This window comes from Mycteria americana, chromosome 3 (assembly GCF_035582795.1).
Source record: "Mycteria americana isolate JAX WOST 10 ecotype Jacksonville Zoo and Gardens chromosome 3, USCA_MyAme_1.0, whole genome shotgun sequence".
NCBI classification, from domain to species: Eukaryota; Metazoa; Chordata; class Aves; order Ciconiiformes; family Ciconiidae; genus Mycteria; species Mycteria americana.
The window spans coordinates 505,419-521,455 of NC_134367.1; the positions used below are offsets into that span (position 1 = coordinate 505,419).

The 16,037-nt window shown below is 76.4% G+C and overlaps 1 protein-coding gene across 2 annotated transcripts; it reads right to left on the reverse strand.

The window, feature by feature from the left end:
* Positions 1-269: 269 nt before the first annotated feature.
* DPYSL5 (dihydropyrimidinase like 5) lies at positions 270-15,626 on the reverse strand. Of its 2 annotated transcripts, XM_075497208.1 has the most exons (13): positions 15,573-15,626; positions 10,281-10,545; positions 8,334-8,492; positions 7,316-7,495; positions 7,143-7,211; positions 6,761-6,805; positions 6,411-6,486; positions 5,423-5,579; positions 4,190-4,331; positions 3,702-3,844; positions 3,412-3,619; positions 1,717-1,885; positions 271-757 (listed from the first exon to the last, which is right to left on the reverse strand). In XM_075497208.1, the coding sequence occupies exons 2-13, from the start codon at positions 10,539-10,541 to the stop codon at positions 672-674; spliced, it is 1,695 nt and encodes a 564-aa protein (XP_075353323.1). In that variant the 5' UTR covers positions 10,542-10,545; positions 15,573-15,626; the 3' UTR covers positions 271-671. The 2 variants fall into 2 exon arrangements, with proteins under 2 accessions (XP_075353324.1, XP_075353323.1); XM_075497209.1 differs by lacking the exon at positions 1,717-1,885 and having other exon boundaries at positions 270-757.
* Between the last annotated feature and the right edge of the window lie 411 nt (positions 15,627-16,037).

Genomic DNA, 16,037 nt, shown 5'->3' on the forward strand with positions numbered 1-16,037 from the left:
GGCAGGGAAGAGCCCGCCGGCACCTCGCGGGGAGGGACGCGCGCGCGCGCTGCGAACGTCTCGCCGAGACCCCGCGCGGTGCGACGCGCGCGCGTGCGGCAGCGAGGAGCCCGTCAGCGCTCTCTGCGCGGAGGGACGCACGCGTGTGCCGGCCGCCGGCGCCGCGCTCGTGCAGGCGCGTCCGTGCCGCGACGCCGCTCGCCGCCGCGGCGCAGGAAGGGCTCGCGCGTCCCGCGTGGGGCCGGGGTGGGAGAGGAGGCGGGGGCCGGAGGGGTGCAGGATGGGGCGGCCGCCCGGGGGTGGGGAGGGCAGAGGGGGGGTGGGGGGTCCCTGCTTCTCCCCTAACGCTAGTGACACAAACCACTTCAGAGTATTTCCACGTGATGCACAAACAAGTCAAAAATTCACTGATCCAAACCCAACGTGCAAACAGAAAAGGGCCGGGGGAGGCCCACCCGCTGCCCCCGTCCCCTCCGCCGGCCGGGCCGCGGCCCCCCGGCCACCGGCCCCCCGCGCAGGGCTGCCGGCTCACGCTGCCGGCACGGCCCCGCGGGCAGGACGGGGGCCGGGCAGGGCCCCCCGGTGCGAGGGGAGCCCCGCCGGAGGGGGGTCCCGGGGGGGGCGGCGTGGGGCCGGCGCCTGGTCCTCAGTTGGGGGACAGGTCCCCGGCTCTACCAAATGCCGCTCGACCGGCCTCCGGGGGGAGCGAGAATCCGGGCCGAAGCTCGCTTTGGAACGTGGTCATCGATCTGAGAACCTGCCGGACAGACGGACGGACATCAGGGCCACTGGCGCCGGGGCGAGAGCTCGACGGCCGCCCCGGCACCTCCGGCGCGGCCGGCCGCCCCGTGGGGTCCCGGCTCCCACCCCTCCGCCGGCACCGTGGGGAGAGCGGGCGCTCCGTGTCCCCCCGGCTCTCCCGCAGCCCCGCTCCCGCCTCGGCTGTGCCGCACGCGGCGGGCGAGCGCCGGAGCACCGGTGCCTCGTGCAGCACCGGCCGTGCTGGGACGGACGCTCGCGACGCCCCAGCGTCCCACCCCGGGGGGTCAGAGCGGCCCCGGCTCCGCTGGGAGCACCGAGCAGGGTGCCGGCAGGGAGCATCGGTCGAGGCTGCCGGCCCGGCACAGCCAGCGCTGAGCGTGGGTGCCACGCGGAGTGCCACGGCCGAGGAGCAGGACGCAGCCAGCCCCGCTCCTGCCCGCGCACGGCACGCGGCGAGCGTCCCGCCCGGCGCAGGGCGGTGCCACGGCGGCTGTGGGGTGGGACGGCGGGCGCCAGCCGGAGCTGCGGGGATGCCCCCCGTCCCTCCGGTCCCGCTCCTGGGGATAAAGGCGCCCACCGGGGCCAAACTCAACGCCTGCGCCGGCTCAGTCCCGCCCGCCCCGGCCCCCCGGCCGCCCCCTGCCCGGCACGGAGCCCCGCCAGGCGCAGCCACGCGACAGACGGTGCACGGACGGACGGACGGGCGAGGGTTGGAGGGGCTGCGGGTCCGGGGATGGGTCGGCTCCCTACTCTGCCGCGGGAGCACCGGGGCGGCGCGGCCCCCTGCCCGGGAGAAGGGGGGCTGCACCCCGGGGCGGTGGTGGGGACCCCCTGGGGAGGCGAGTGCCCATTCGGTGCCGGAGAGCCGCCGGATGCGGGGCTGCCGGCGAGCCCCGGGGGGGGCCGGGCACGGGGCCGGGGCCGCCGGGACCCTCGCTGCGGCCCCGCTCTTACCGGACAGGCTGAAGCTGGACTCGTGGAGGTCCCTCATGCCCCCGTGTCGCGTGGCGGGCCGGGTGGGCGTATCGGCCAGGGGCGTCCCCGTCTCTTTTTTCCCAGCATGCACAACCACGGCCACGTCCCCCAGGTACGGGGTGCGATCCACACCCCGCAGCTTTAAACTCTGCCAGAAGGGAAAGAAAAAGCAGAGAGAGGGTCAGCCCGGCGGCACTGCGCTGCGGCGGGCGGGGGGCTGCGGCCGGGGCGCGGGGGGGAGCGCAGGGGCGCCCTGCGGTGCGAGGGGGTTGGGGGTGCCACTGCCTTACGGCGGGGTGCGGATCGGCCGGGTGCAGGGGGGGAAGCGAGGGGGCTGGGGCACGCACGCCGCGGCTAGGGAGGGGGCCGCGGCGCGGGGAGGGGCGCAGCCGGGGACGAGCGGGATGCTGGCCGGGCTGCGGGGCTCCGGGTGCAGGAGGTGCCGGCGCAGAGCGGTGCCAGGGCAGGGGCAGGCGGGTGACCCCGGCGGCGCAGCCCCTCGCCCCCCGTCCCCCCGGCGATGCCAAGCCGACCCCCCCGCAGCGAGGCGCAGGCGAGCGCTCGGAGTGGCCCGCGCAGGCAGGCCATGCCCCGCACAGGACCCTGCCGGACCCCGCCCCGAGACCCCCGGCGCTGCCCCCGGCCGCACGCGGCTCCGGCCGGGCGCCCCGGCGCCGGGCATCGGCTCCCAGCTCCCCAGGACGGCACTGGGGCCCCCCGGCCGTCCCCTTCCCTCGCAGCATCGGCACCACGTTGAGCCCCCCAGCGTATCCCCCACGGCGCGGGGGCACGGAGGGTCCCCAGTGCCGGGGGCTGCCGGACCACCTGGGTGTCACCCGGGACAGCCCCGGGGACCCGCAAGCGCAGAGGGGGACAGCGGGGTGGTGGCCGCGCCCCTCGCCCACAGCGGGTCAGCGACGGGGTGCAGGGCTGGCGCTGCGGGATGGGGGCAAGGGGGGGGGGGGCAGAGAGGAGGAGAGGGGCTTCCGCAGCCCTGCCCAGCGTGGGCGAGACCCGCCCTGCCGCCCAGGGGGGCACACGGCCCGGGGTCCCCTCCTGTCCCAGCCACGCGTGTCCCTGTGCCGGTGCTCACGGGGCCACTGTGAGCTGAGGGACCACCTCGGGGGGGCTGCAGAGGGGGGACCCAGCAAAGTTCAGAGAGCCCAGGACAGCGGGGGCACGGGGGGCCCCCGACGCTTGGCACGTGCCTCGCGCGTGTCGGGACGACTGCCGGCCGCAGCAGCGTGCGGGGTGACCGTCCCCAAACCCTCTGCACCGCTGGCACGCGGGCGAGGGCCCAGGGAAGGGCAGGAGCTGGGGGGGGGGGATCCTCCATCGTATGCCCACCAGCAAGGACGCCACTGCCGGCGCTTGCCCCCGGCCGCACGCTGCCGCTGCCGCCCTTCCCCGTCCCCGTCCCCGTCACGAGGCACGCTGCGCTCCCGCCACGCGATGCTCCAGGGCGGTACCGACCACGGCACGGCCTGGCACCGGGGCGGCACGGCACTAGGCGGCACAGACCCGTCCTCCCGGCGCCAGCAGCACCGACCCACGCCGCTGGGACCGCTGCGGCCGCCACCTCCCTCGTCCCCGCTGGCAGCTGGGAGCCAGGCACGGCGCAGCCCTGCCCCACGCCGCGGCACAGCGCCGGCACGGCCCCCACCACCCCCTTACCTTCTCCCGCTGCACCAGCTTCTTGTAGACGGAGTCCGGGAAGGAGCGGAGCGGGCAGAACTTGCCGGTGCCCTCGGCGCACATGAAGACGCCGTTCTCGTAGACCACGCGCCCGCGGCTGATGGTGACCAGGGGCACCCCATGGCACCGCATGTTCTCGTACAGGTTGACGTCCCCCCCCTGCACCTGGGTGCTGGCAGAGATGGTCCTGGGCAGGGGGACGGGGCGGTGAGCGGGTGCCCGGCGGCACGGGGAGCCCCCTCCCCAGCCCCCCCTCCGGCTGCACCTACTTGGTGGCCTCGGGGTCCCAGACCACGACGTCGGCGTCGGCCCCGGGGATGATCCGGCCCTTGCGGGGGTACAGGTTGTGGATCTTGGCGGCGTTGGAGCTGGTCACGGCCACGAAGCGGTTCTCATCCATCTTGCCCCCGACCTGCCGCCGGAGCAGGGGGGGAGAGGATGTGCCGGGCCGCATCCTGCCCCAGCCCCGCAGCGCTGCCCAGCTGCCTGCGCCCCGTCCCTCGTGCCCTGTGCTGCCCACCCCGAACCCCCCAAACACCTCGGCAGGGGGCTGCGGGGGCCGTGCCCCTTGCTGGGACCCACTGGGTCGCACCGGGGAGCACCTCGCCCACCCCCATTCCGGAGGGCAAACACCCCACGGGACGTCCCGTGGGACCCGGGGAAAGGACCCGCTGCCGAGCCCCCCGAGAGCTGGGCGGGGGGGACAGCCCCGTCCCAGGGGTGCCCGTGGGCGGGGGAGGGGTGCGGGACCCCGTACCACGCCTCGCTCCCAGATGATGTTCATGCGGTCCTGCACCCCGCTGACGCCGTGGGGGATCTTGGTGAAGTCCTCCTTGCCCATGGCTTTCTGCTTGGTGCTGAAGGGCCGGTGGTCGGAGGCCACGATGTTCAGCGTGTCGCTGCGGGAGGACGGGGCAGCGCTGCTGATGGCACGGCCGGGGCGGCTCGGCCACAGCCAGCCGGCGGCGGGGCAGGCAGCCGGGAGCGGGGTGCCAGGGAGCTCGGCGCCCAGGGAGTGGCGTGCCCGGGGAATGGGGCGTCCATGCCGTGGGGTGCCCGGGGAGCTCAGCACCCAGGGAGCAGGGTGCCCGGGGAGTGGGGCATCCATGGGGAGTGGGGTGCCCGGGGAGCCCAGCGCCGGGAGAGTGGGGTGCCTGGGGAGCTCAGCACCCACACAGTGGGGTGCTCAGGGAGCAGGGTGCCCAGGGGATGGGGCACCCATGCAGCGGGGTGCCTGGGGAGCTCAGTGCCCGGGTAGTGGGGTGCCCAGGGAGCTCAGCGCCCACACAGTGGGGTGCCTTGGGAGCTCAGCACTTGGGGAGCGGGGTGCTCAGGGAGTGGGTACTCACGCAGTGGGGTACCCAGGGAGCGGGGTGCCTGGGGAGTGGGGCACCCATCCAGCGAGGTGCCCAGGGAGCTCAGCACCCAGGGAGCAGGGTGCCCAGGGAACGGAGCACCCATGCCATGGGGTGCCCAGGGAGCTCAGCACCCAGGGAGCAGGGTGCCCAGGGAACGGAGCACCCATGCCATGGGGTGCCCAGGGAGCTCAGCACCCAGGGAGTGGGGCACCCATGCAGCGGGGTGCCTGGGGAGCAGGGCACCCCGCATCCCAGGTGCTCAGCGAGCGCTTGGGAAACGCAGCACCCACAGAGCGAGGCACCCAGACAGCCCGGTGCCCAAGAAGTGAGGTGCCGGGGACGCGGGGTGCCTGGGGGCTAGCCCGAGGAGGGGGGTGCCCGAAGGACGGGGTGTCTGGAGAACGCGGCACCAGGGGAGCAGGGTGCCTGGGGAGCAGGGTGCCAGAACGCACGGTGCTGGGGTGACGGGGCAACCAGACGGCGTGGCACCTGGGGGCTGGACGCCTGGGCATGCCGGACACCAGGGAGAGCACCGGCAAGCGTGGCAGCTGGGGAAGGGGGGTGCTGGGAAGCCCGGCCGCAGGGAGGGGTGCCCAGGGCACGGGGTGCACGGGGTGCCCGGGGTGCCTCACTTGGCGAGCAGGCTCATGAGGTAGGCGGAGGTGTTGGTGTCCAGGCGCAGCGGCGGCACGGTGACGTAGGCGGCGGCGTGGAACCAGTCCTGGTGGTAGTAGTGCAGCCCGGTGAGCGTGGCGTGCGCCGTGGTCGTCTCCGCGTACACCACCTTCCCTGCCGGGGCGGAGGCACACGCGTGGGGCTGGGGGCGGCGGGGCGGGCGTGCAACGGAGGGGCGCGCGTGGGCAAGCGTGCCAGGGGCACGCGCGTGCTCCGCCTGTGTCCGTATCTCTGCAGGCAGCGCGTGCCCCCGTCTGGGCAAGAGCCCCGTGTCCACGCGTGCGCCCGTGCGCACACGCGTGCTCACGGCTGGGTCCCGTGTCTGTGCGAGCAGAGCTGCGGGTGCCCGGTGGCTGTGGGCCCACGCGTGCACACGTGTCCAAGGGCACGTCCCCACGCGCACACACGTGACCCTCTCTCCGTGTGCCTGTTCCCGCCTGCACCCCTGTCCGTGCAAAAGCCCGCGCGCCCCTGCGTGTCCACGGCCCCGTGCCGCGCGTGTCCACGCCTCTGCACGTGACACGTCCCCGCGTGCGCCCACGTCCCTTCAAGCCCACGACCTTCCCGGCGCCCGCATTCACCCTGCGTGTGACCCGTGTCTGTGGGTGTGTCCGTGTCCACGCGCGTGCCCCTTTGCCCACGCGTGTCCGTGTCGGTGTCCGCCCGTGTCCCTGCCCGCGGGCCCCGTGTCTGTGACCCCGCACAGGCTCACGCCCGCGTGTGCACACCCCTCCGCATGTGCCCCGCCACCTCTGCCCGTGTCCCTGCGCGTGCCCACGCGTGTAGGAGCCTCCCACGCAGGGACACCCCGCACCGCAGGGACCAGAGCTACAGGACAGGGACGGGAGCTGGGGGTGATGGAGGTTTTGGCCCCCCCCTCCACTGAGTCCGGGACCCACGGGGGTCCACGTCCCACCCCACGTCCTGCCCATCCGGGCCCCCTACCTTGCATCTTGGCGGCGGCGATGACGTCCCCCGCAGACATGCTGGAGACGTTCACCAGGTAGACGGGGCAGTGGGTCTGTGGAGAGGGGGTCAGTGTCACCGTCCCTGCGGCGCCCCGGCTCCGTGGGGGGTCCCCGCGCCCCGGTAGGGGCGCGGGGACCCCCCACGGAACCGGGGCGCCCACCCCCAGATGCAGCGAAGGGGGATGCCCCAGCCGCAGGAGGAGGTGGGATGCCCACCGCGCACCGGCACGGCACACCCAGCTCGCTCCGGGGGGGGGGGGGACGGACCCCGGCACGGACCGTCGGCAGCGGGGTGCAGTCCTGGCCACCCGGCTCGGGACCACTCACCCTGTTGGCAATGGTGATGACGCGGTGCGTGGCCTCGGCTTCCAGCTGCGGAGAGAGCGGGCGGTGAGACGCACGGCACGGCACGGCACGGCAAAACGCCCCAGCCGGGGCGCGGTGTGGGGTCAGGCCCGGTGGCACCGGTGGGTGGGTGGGTGGTGCGAGGATGGGTGTGCAGAGGGGTGCATGGACAGGCGCGTTGGCGCAGGGACGGGTGTGCTGGTGGTGCGGAGATGGGTGTGCGAACGGTTGCGCAGATGGCGCGCAGACGGGTGCGCGGACGGCACAGACGGGTGCGCGGGCGGGTCAGTGCCAGCTATGAGGATGCCCCGGAGCACCGGGCCACCGCCTGTGCAGGGACTCGGGGACGCCAGCGGTCACCTACCTCTTCGGGCCGGCTGATCTCGATGCCCTCCGGCCCCGTGATGCCCAGGTCCAGCGCCTCCTTCGCTCCCTGGGGAAGGGGGGGGGGGGTGTGTGTCAGGGTGGGGGTGACACGGGGGGCTCTGCCCCATCGCTGCCGGGCCCCTGTGGGCACCCCGGGGCCCCAGCACCCACCTCAGCCACCAGCTCGCCGTTCTCGGCGTGGACCCGGGCGATGGCCCCGATATCGCGGCAGGCGCGGAAGACCTGGTAGAGCTCGCTGTCCCGCAGCATGTACAGGTCCTTGTAGGTCATGAACATCTGGAAGGAGTTCACCCCCTTCTCCCGCACCAGCGTCTCCATCTCCGCCTTCACCTGCGCCGGGACGGGGGGTCAGCGCGGTGAGGGGGGGGACACGGTGGCTCTGGGGTGCGTGGGCAGCCATGGGACCCCCCCCCCCCCCGCCATGGGGCAGGGACCGACACTTCGCCCTCGGGGACGTGAGATGCGGGATTTGTGCACGCACCCCGGGGCGATCTGGGGAGCGACAGATGCCGGGGGGGAGCGGGGGGGATTTTGCTCTCCGTGTCACGCTGTGATCTGGCCCTGGCCTGGCCGGATCCCCGGTGTGCCGGTGCTGGGATGCACCCGGGGGGGCACCCGCTCCGTCCCCATCCATGCCCTGCTCTGCCTGCGGAGGGTCTGGCCGGGCCGTGGGGTACACAGGGGCCGGGGTCTCCCGGCAGCGCGGCCGGGAGCAGCCCGGCTCAAGCCAGGCCTGATCCTGCTCCGGCAGCTTTGGCGGGGATCGCAGGGGCTGAGCGTGCCGTGGGACGGGGTCCGGGCACCGAGCAGGGCCGGCCCCCATGGGGGTCGGTGCCGCAGGATGGGGTGTCCCCCCCCCCCCCCCCCAAGCTGGGACCGCCGTGCCCGGGCGCCCCGGTCCCCGCCATGGAGCGGCGGCACCTTCCCCGCCCCAGAGAGGGGCTCAGCCCCGCGGGGACCCCCTGCCCTGCTGAGCCCGGATCAAGGCAGCTCAAAAGGCAGCCTGGGGGCTCAGCCCAGCCCACCCCAACAAGCAGCTAAGGGGATCAGCGGGGCCGGGAATTAGCCCCGGCCGCAGCAGCTGCTCCCGCGCACCACGGCCCCGGCACCCGCCTCGCCGCGCCGGGGTCAGAGCCTGGCTGTGCCGGCGCGGCGCGGGCAGACTCACCTTGGGCGCCCACCAAGTGATGCCCATGTGCAGGGCGTAGTCGCAGCAGACCTTGGGGTCGGCCAGGCTGCGGCACTTCTCGTAGGCGTCCAGCAGCGAGGTCTCCTTGTCGGGCAGGACGTGGCCGATGATCATCGTCGTCCCTCCCACCAGGGCTGCCTGCGGGCGACGGGGACAGCGGTGGCGGGGGGCCAGGATTCGCCCCACCGGGCGCTGCCCAGGCCGCGGGGCGGCAACTAGTCCTGCCCGGCTACGAGCAGGGCTGATCCCCGAGCGGCGGGGCTGGGACGGCCGCGTTCAGGGCACGGCGTTTCCGCAGGCAGGCGCGGGCGCTGGGCTGGGCGCCGTTGCCGGCAGGGAGCCCCCCACGTCACCCTGGGGGGCGACCGCCCCCCCACGGCGCTCCGGCCCTGCGGCGGCTGCCCGGTTGCGGCCGCACATCTGGGCGCATGACACATCTGGAGAGCCCCATCCTGCTGCCCGCCGGGGCACTGACCGGCCCCCCCAGCACCAACCACGGGATTTGGGGTGCCAGGAGGACGCCCTGCCTGGGCTGCGCCATGGGGCTGGGCACCGCAGCCCCCCCAGCTGCACCCCCAGTGCAGGGCCCGATCCGGGATGGGGCTGCCCGGGCCAGGCAGCACGGGGGCCGCAGGGAGAGCCCCCCCGCCGCGGCACGCGTGGGTAGCAGGGCGGGTGCCGTCGCGCCCGGCGGCGTCCCCAGCTCACCCGGCCCGGCTAATCCCCAAAGCTCCTTTACCAATTGGCCCTCGCGGGCTGGTGCGGGCCAGTGGTCAGGAGCAAGCACGGCACGGGGTGCCCGCGGTCGCTGCACCGGCCCCCTGCCCTTCGGCACATCGCCGTGCCCCTCCGGGCTCCTCGCTGTGCCGCGGCGTGGGGCCTGCCCTGGCCCCCCACCCCTTCGCTGCAGCAGCCGCGGCAGAGCGGAGCCCCCTGCCCAGGGACGCCGGGCACCCCGGGGCCAGGCACAGCCGGCACCGGCCCGGCACAATGGCTGCTCTGTGCAGGGTGCTGGGGACAGCCAGCCCCGGCGCTGCCCGGGACAAGCCCGCGCCGGCCCCTCGACATCCCCAGGCAGCGGCACCCGGCGCGCGGCACCGCCGGCCCGCGGCAGGGCCCTTGCCGCAACGGGGAGGGCCCCGAGCCAGGCTGAGGGACACCGCAGCGTCCCCGTGGCAGCCCCGCTGCTATAGGTGCCGCCGGCCAAGCCAGGCCCGGACTTGCCGTGCCCTGGTCGGGAGCTGGACGAGCATCCCCTCGGCGGGGTCTGCGGGCACCGAGGGGTCCCGGCGCGGGACAGCGCCTTCGCTGCGGGCAGCCGGGCTGAACCCCGCAGGGACTGTCCCTGCCGGCGCGCCCACCCCTCTGCTCGCCCTGCCGGGGCTGGCAGCAGACGTGGCCGGGCAGGGGAGCCGGGCTCCCAGCTGCCTGCGCCGGGGGCTCATCTGCCGGAAAGCGGCACCTTTCACTCGCTGCCCCGTGCCAGCAGCGTCGGCTCACGGGGGGCACGGCCAGCGGCACGCAGGGAGCCACGGGAGCGGAGGGGCCCCGTGCCGGCACGGGGTGCCACGGCCCCGGCGAGGAAGGAGGATGCTCACAGCAAGGGGAGCTGATGGATGGGGACGCGGGGACAGCCCGCGCACGGTGCCAGGCTGCCGGGGAGTTGATGCAGCCGGCTGCCCGCAGCGCCGGGGCAGCGAGCCTGCCCGCGCCACGCAGCTCCTGCCAGCGGAGCCCGGCCACCGAACGCTTTCGCCTGCCCGGCATCCCCCTCGGCCGGGGATGCTCCGTGCCGACCCCCTGCGGCACCCGCCGGTACCCCGGGGGGGAGGGAGCCCTCCCCAAGCTGGGAGCAAGCCCACCCGCCGGGGGCTCGGGCAGAGCGTGCAGGCAGCACGCCCGGGGGCGGCTGCGGCTGCGCGGTACCTTGGTGCCGTGGTAGAAGTCGTCCACGCAGGTGGCGTTCATGAAGGTCTGGTGGAAGTGGGTGCTGGTGTCGATGCCGCCGGGGATGACGAGCTTGCCGGTGGCATCGATGACCTTGGCCCCGCCGGGGATCATGAGCTCGCGGCCCACTTGCTGGATGATGCCGTTCTCGATGTAGACGTCCGCCTCCAGCGTGCAGTCGTCGTTCACCACCTTCCCCCCCTTGATGAGGATCCGCATGGTGGCCGCGTTGGCGAGCATGGCGCTGTGAGGGCAGGCATCAGCCCCGCGGTGGCCGCTGGGTGCCCCCGTCCCGTGCAGCCCCCCGGGGCCGGGGGGGCCTCACCCCCGTCGCCCGCCCCCGGGGGTCGCGGGCTGGCACGGCGCTGCCGCCGCGGGGGCGAGTCCCCCTTCTCGGCACGGGGACGCGGCGCAGGCAGGCAGGGCTGCGGGCAGCCCCGCGGCTGCGCATCCGCCATGCCCGTCCCCGCCCTGGGCCATGTCAACACTGGATTATCCCAGGAAATCCGCGGCGAGGGGGGGCCCCGGGCGCCGGGTCAGGGGCTGCCGCCCTGCCGAGCCCCCCCGCTCCGGTGACGTGAGCCTGCACCCCGGCCAGCGCTGCCCGCCCCGCGGCCCCAGCACCCGGAGCCAGCCACGGAGTGGGGCTGCCGGCCCCCCGCCCCTGCCGGCCCCGCGCGCTGCTCCCCCTCGCTCCCCCCGGCTGCGGGCAGGGACCCCAGGGCGAGGGAGGGGGCCAAGCCCCGGCTGCCGGTGCCGTGCGTGCCAAGGGGACGCTGCCGGGGCTTCTCCCTGGGGTGCGAGCGCCCGTGCTTGGGGCAGGCTGCCCGCCTCGTCCTGGTGGCACCGTAGGGTGGCCAGGGCCGGCATGGAGAGCGCTGGGGCTAGCACCGCTCGCCGGGGCCTCTGCCCCACGGCCCCGCAGAGTGCCAGCTCTGCCGGAGCCCCCCACGCTGCCCCAGCGCCGCCTTCGCCCCCCCGGCAGCGAGGGGCGTCCCCAGACGCGATCTATAATCGATTTGGTAGATGAAGGTCAAACGCCATCGACCCGTCCGAGCAGGGACGGCACGCGACGGCTGTGCGGGCACCCCGGCAGCACGTCCCACCCTGGGGGCACGAGGCAGAGGATGCTGCCGGCGGCGGCACGGTCCCTCGTGGCAAGGGGAAGGGCCGGTGACCCCACAGCCCGGCCGCCGCTCCGTGTGGACGCTGGGGCCGGGGCACTGCTCCGCAGGGACTGTCCTGAGCACGTGCCAGCGATTCCCCGCCACCCGGTGAAACGCTGGCTCGGCAGCAAATGGCTTCCCCGCGCGCCGGACCTGGTGGAGAGCCGCGGTGGCCGGCGGGGCTGCGCTGGGCCCTGCCGGCAGCTGAGCATTCCTGGCGCCGCGGGCAGGAGCAGCTGCCCGGGGAGGGCGAACGGCTGCGCCCACCCCAGGGCCACAACCGCGCTGGGGCTGGGGGGCACCGGGAGCCCTTCCCGGGCCGGCTCGTGCCCCGGGGCTCTGCCGTGGCAGTGCCAGCAAGCCCGGTGCCGGCCCGTGCCTCGTGCCACTGCTCTCGCCCCGGCACAGGACCGCAGCGAGCACCTGCCGGGGTCCCGCGGGCAGCCCCCCGCCACGGGGAACGCTCCTGGGAAAGGCGGCCCTCGCCTTGCCGGGAATGCCGCCGCCGTGCACAGCTGTGCCGGCTGCCGAGAGGCGGCAGAGGAAAATGGGTCCCAGAGGTGCCCGGGCGGGATGGCAGCGACCTTCCTGCCGTCAGGAGCTCCTCCTGCAGCGTGCCGGGCCGCCACGGCACACCGGGCACTGGCACCGGCACCCCCCAGCCCCGGGCTCTGCCTCGGGCACCCAGGGAAGCCCCTGCCCCGTGCAAGGGCTGTGCTGGGGGCACCCGGCCCCACGGCTGCGCTGCCGGCCCCAGGGGGACGAGGGGGACAGCCCCGGCCGGAGACCTGCCGAGCCCCCGCGCCAGCGGCAGCCGTGATGGGGAGAGATGTCGGGGCAGAGACCGACCTTGGCGGGGTGAGGGACCGCGGTGGGGCCCGCTGCCCCCCCCAAGCCCCCCCGGCACCCCAGGGCAGGGGTGGGCCGGGCAGGATGGCACTCGCATGGCGCAGGAACGGGGGTGTGGGAGAGAAGTGGCGCACGGCCCCCCGAGATGAAAGCGGGTTGCCGTGACGGACAGATCTGGAGCACGGCAGCGCACGGGGAGGCAGCCTGCGCCGGCTCCCAGGGGTGCCGCAGCACCCCCCCGCCGCGCGGCATGGGCAGGGCCAACCCGGCACGGGTGGGATGGGGGCGAGGAGGGCGCAGGTCCCCACAGCCGTGCCCCAGCCTCGCCTGCCCCGCTCCCCACAGCAGCTTGGGGGTCGGGTGACCGTGCCCCCCAAGTCATGGTGCCCCCGCTGCGCCCTGACCTGCCCTGGGGTCCCTGCCGGCGCTCACCGTGGGGCCCTGCCGGCACGGCCACGCTGCCGGACATGGCCCGGCTGCCGGCTGGACTCGGGGGGTCCGGCACAGGGAGGGGGGTGGGCTCCCCGGCCCCACAGGTGAGGTGGGGGAGAGGGTGGCTGCCATAGGTGTGCCAGAAGGGGGTGAGCATGGCAGAGCGTGGCAGAGCGTGGCACAGAGCGTGGCACAGAGCGTGGCAGAGCACCGGCCGTGGGGACGGAGCATCACCCGAGGACACAGGCGAGGGCGAGCCCGGCGTGGGCTGGACACGATGCGCAGAGAAGGGCTGGCAGCTCAACACGCTGCCCGTGGCCTTGGCCACCACGGAGCCGCCCACGCCGTCACCACCGCGCTGCCCCCACCCCGCTGTGCCGGGCCGCTTTCCTGCCCCCTCCTCAGGGACCCGGCCGGCCACCCCCCGCACCCAGCCCCGGGAGAGCCCTGCCGCCCCCCGCCTCCTGCACCACCAGCCGCCGCTCCAGCCGGCGTGCCGGTCCCCGTGCCCAGCCCAGGCTGCCCACCGCGGACGGCCTGGCACGCCAGTTCCTCCCAGTTCCCACCCAGTCCCCCCCCGGGTCACACCCGGTGTCCCCCCAGCTCACACCGAGCGCTCCCCGGGACTCTGCCCCTCCGTCCCCCAGCCCGTGCTGCAGTGCCAGCGCGGCACGGCCCTCCCCAGCAGCACTAAGGCTCTTGCCCGCGCCCCGGCGAGCCGCTGCGACGCGGTGGCACAGCCGGCGTCAGGCGGCGGCTGCTCGCTGAGGCGGCAGGCGGGAGGTTTCTGTGAGACAACAGGTTCCCCGGGCAGGGCAGGAACGCAGCGTCAGCACCGGGGGGGCCGCAGGCGTCCTCGGGGACCCCCCGCCCGGCCCTGCCACCGCAGCCGGCACCCCCGTGCCGCAGGCCCCTGGCTCGGCTGCCCTTGGGCGCTGCCGGCAGCCTGGCCGAGCCCCGGGAGGCGGGGGGGGGCCGCGGCGGTGCTTCCCAGCATACAAAGCACCGCGGCCATCTCGGGGGGCTCGCGGCCCCCCCAGCGCCCGCCGGCTGCTCCGCCGGCCCCGAGCCGCGGGGGCTGGCGGGGCGGGGGCGCGGGGACAGCTGTGACCCCGGGAGGACAAAGGGACCCCTGCCCCGGCGGGGGCTGCCGGGGGGGCACCTGTTGGGGCCGGGGCGGCCGCCGGGCCCAGCCTTTGTGCCGGGACGGTGGGGATGCGGCACGGCTGCACAGAGCCGCATTGTGCGGCGCGGCGAGGCGAGGCGAGGCCGAGGGCTGCTCCTGTGCCCGGCCTGCTGCGGCCCCTCCGCCGCCCACCGCTTTTGTCTGCGCCGGCGAGACCCCCGGCACCCACCTCCCGGCTGCGGCTGCCCCGCCGGGGCCCTGCCAGGGACCCTCCTTTGTCAGGGGCCCGGGCTCGGTGACCGTCCCCTCCCGGGGCGGGATGGGCCCCACCGGTGACACCAAACCACGACCACCGCCTGTCCCCGGTCGTCACCGGCGGCAGCCGGGCGGGCATCGCCCCCCGCCACGGAGATGGGGGTCACGACGGCCACGTCCCCCCAGCCCGGCCACTTCCCCGGCTCCGCTTCGGACGCAGCCAGGCCGGGAGCCGGCGTCCCGCTCCGGTGCGGCACCAGGGGCCTGGGCTGCCCTGCCCCGCTGCCGGGGCCCTGCCACCCCCTCCCCTCCGCCCCCCGGCCGGGACGAGCCCCCGCGCCGGGGTGACCGAGCCACCGCCCCGGGAGGAACGGGGAGCGCGGGCTGCCCCGCGGTGACCGGGGGACCGCGACCCACGGGCGAGGGGCCGGGGCCGCTCCGGGGCCGCCGCGCCCAGGGGGCCGCGGGCGAGCGAGCGGCCGGGCCCGGTCCCCGCGGGCACCTGGTCACGGCCCGGCCACACCCGAGCCGCGGCAGCGGGGAGCCGGGCGCCCGCCGGGATCCCCCACCCCGCTGCGCGGTCCCGCCCGCAGCCGGCCCGGCCCCAGGTGTGCCGGCACTGGGCACTGCGGCAGGCCGGCGGCCCGGGGGGGGGGGACACACGACACCGGCCCGGGGCTGCGGGGGTCCCCGGGCGGAGAGCGGGGCCGCAGCCCCGGGGCGGGGCGGGCCCGGGCTCGGGGCGCGGCGCGGGGCGCGGGGCGGGGGGGGGGCGCGGGGAGGCGAGGGCGGCCGCGGCGATGCTGCGGCGGGGCCCCGGTGCCCGGCTCCCGGGGGGCGCGGCTGGTGCCGGCCCCGCCGGCCCCGGGGCGGCCCCGCAGACAAAGCCCGGTGCCGCCCAGCACAAAGGATGCTCCGAGCCGGGGCGGGGCCGCCCGGGAGCCCCCGCGGAACAATGGGCCGGGCCCGGCGGGACCCCCGCCCGCCGCCGCCGCCGCCGCGCTCCGGCCGCCCCGCACCGCCCCGGGGCCCCCGCTCCTCCGCGCCCCGCGCACCTGCCGCTGCGCGCCCGGTCGCGACACGGCGCCGACGAGGGAGCCGGGCCCGCTCGGGCGGGGCGGCCCCGTCGCCACGCCCCGCCGAGGCGAGCCCCTCGCGCTGTCGCGACACCGCCGCCCTGTCGCGACAGGTGACTCGCCGTACGTGGGCGGGGGCCGCACGCAACCTTCCTGCCCCGTGATAGCCCGCGAGGCGCCCCGCGCGGGGGTGGCGGGGCGCTCCCCCTCCTCGCCTATCGCGACATCCCCGCCCGTCGCGATACACGCACCTGTCGCGATTGTCCCACCCGTCGCGATACGGCCGCGACAAGCCAGGGCCCGCCGGTGCGGGAGCGTGCGGGAACTCAGCCCAGCCCAGCCCAGCCCAGCCCAGCCCCGCCGGTACCTCCCGCTCCGCTGCGCTCCCGCTCCGGCTGCGCCCGTCGCGCTCCCCGTCCGCGATCGCCTCTCACCCAAACCTGCGCGAAGGGGGCGGGGCCTGACCGCCGCCACGGCCAATCGCCTCCCGTCTTTCCCGCGGGGGGCGGGGTCGGACCCCCCAGCAGGGTGGGCTGCGCGCGGCCTGACTGACAGGCGGACAGGGCGGGGCCGGCGCCCAGGACCCCGCCCAGCGGCGGCCACCTGCCCGCGCCGTTGCCGTGGCGACGGGAGCCGGCACAAAGGCGCGCGGGGGCGGCCCCGGGTCACCCCGGACCCCCGGCAGCGGTGGCTCCTCCCCGTGGCCACCATGGCCCCCCCATAGCCCCCCGTGGCCACCGTGGCCACCATGGCCCCCCATGGCCCCCCCATAGCCCCCCATGGCCCCCCCATGGTTCCCCCATAGCCCCCCCTATAGTCCCCCATGGCCCCC

Bases quoted from the DNA above. Each gene is read 5' to 3' on its own strand.
- DPYSL5 (XM_075497208.1), bottom strand. From the start codon at position 10,541: ATGCTCGCCAACGCGGCCACCATGCGGATCCTCATCAAGGGGGGGAAG. The intron at 8,493-10,280 runs GTACCGCGCAGC...CGTCGCCCGCAG, and splicing joins ACTTCTACCACGGCACCAAG to GCAGCCCTGGTGGGAGGGAC. The intron at 5,580-6,410 runs GTAGGGGGCCCG...CCGCCCCGGCAG, and splicing joins CGCCGCCGCCAAGATGCAAG to GGAAGGTGGTGTACGCGGAG.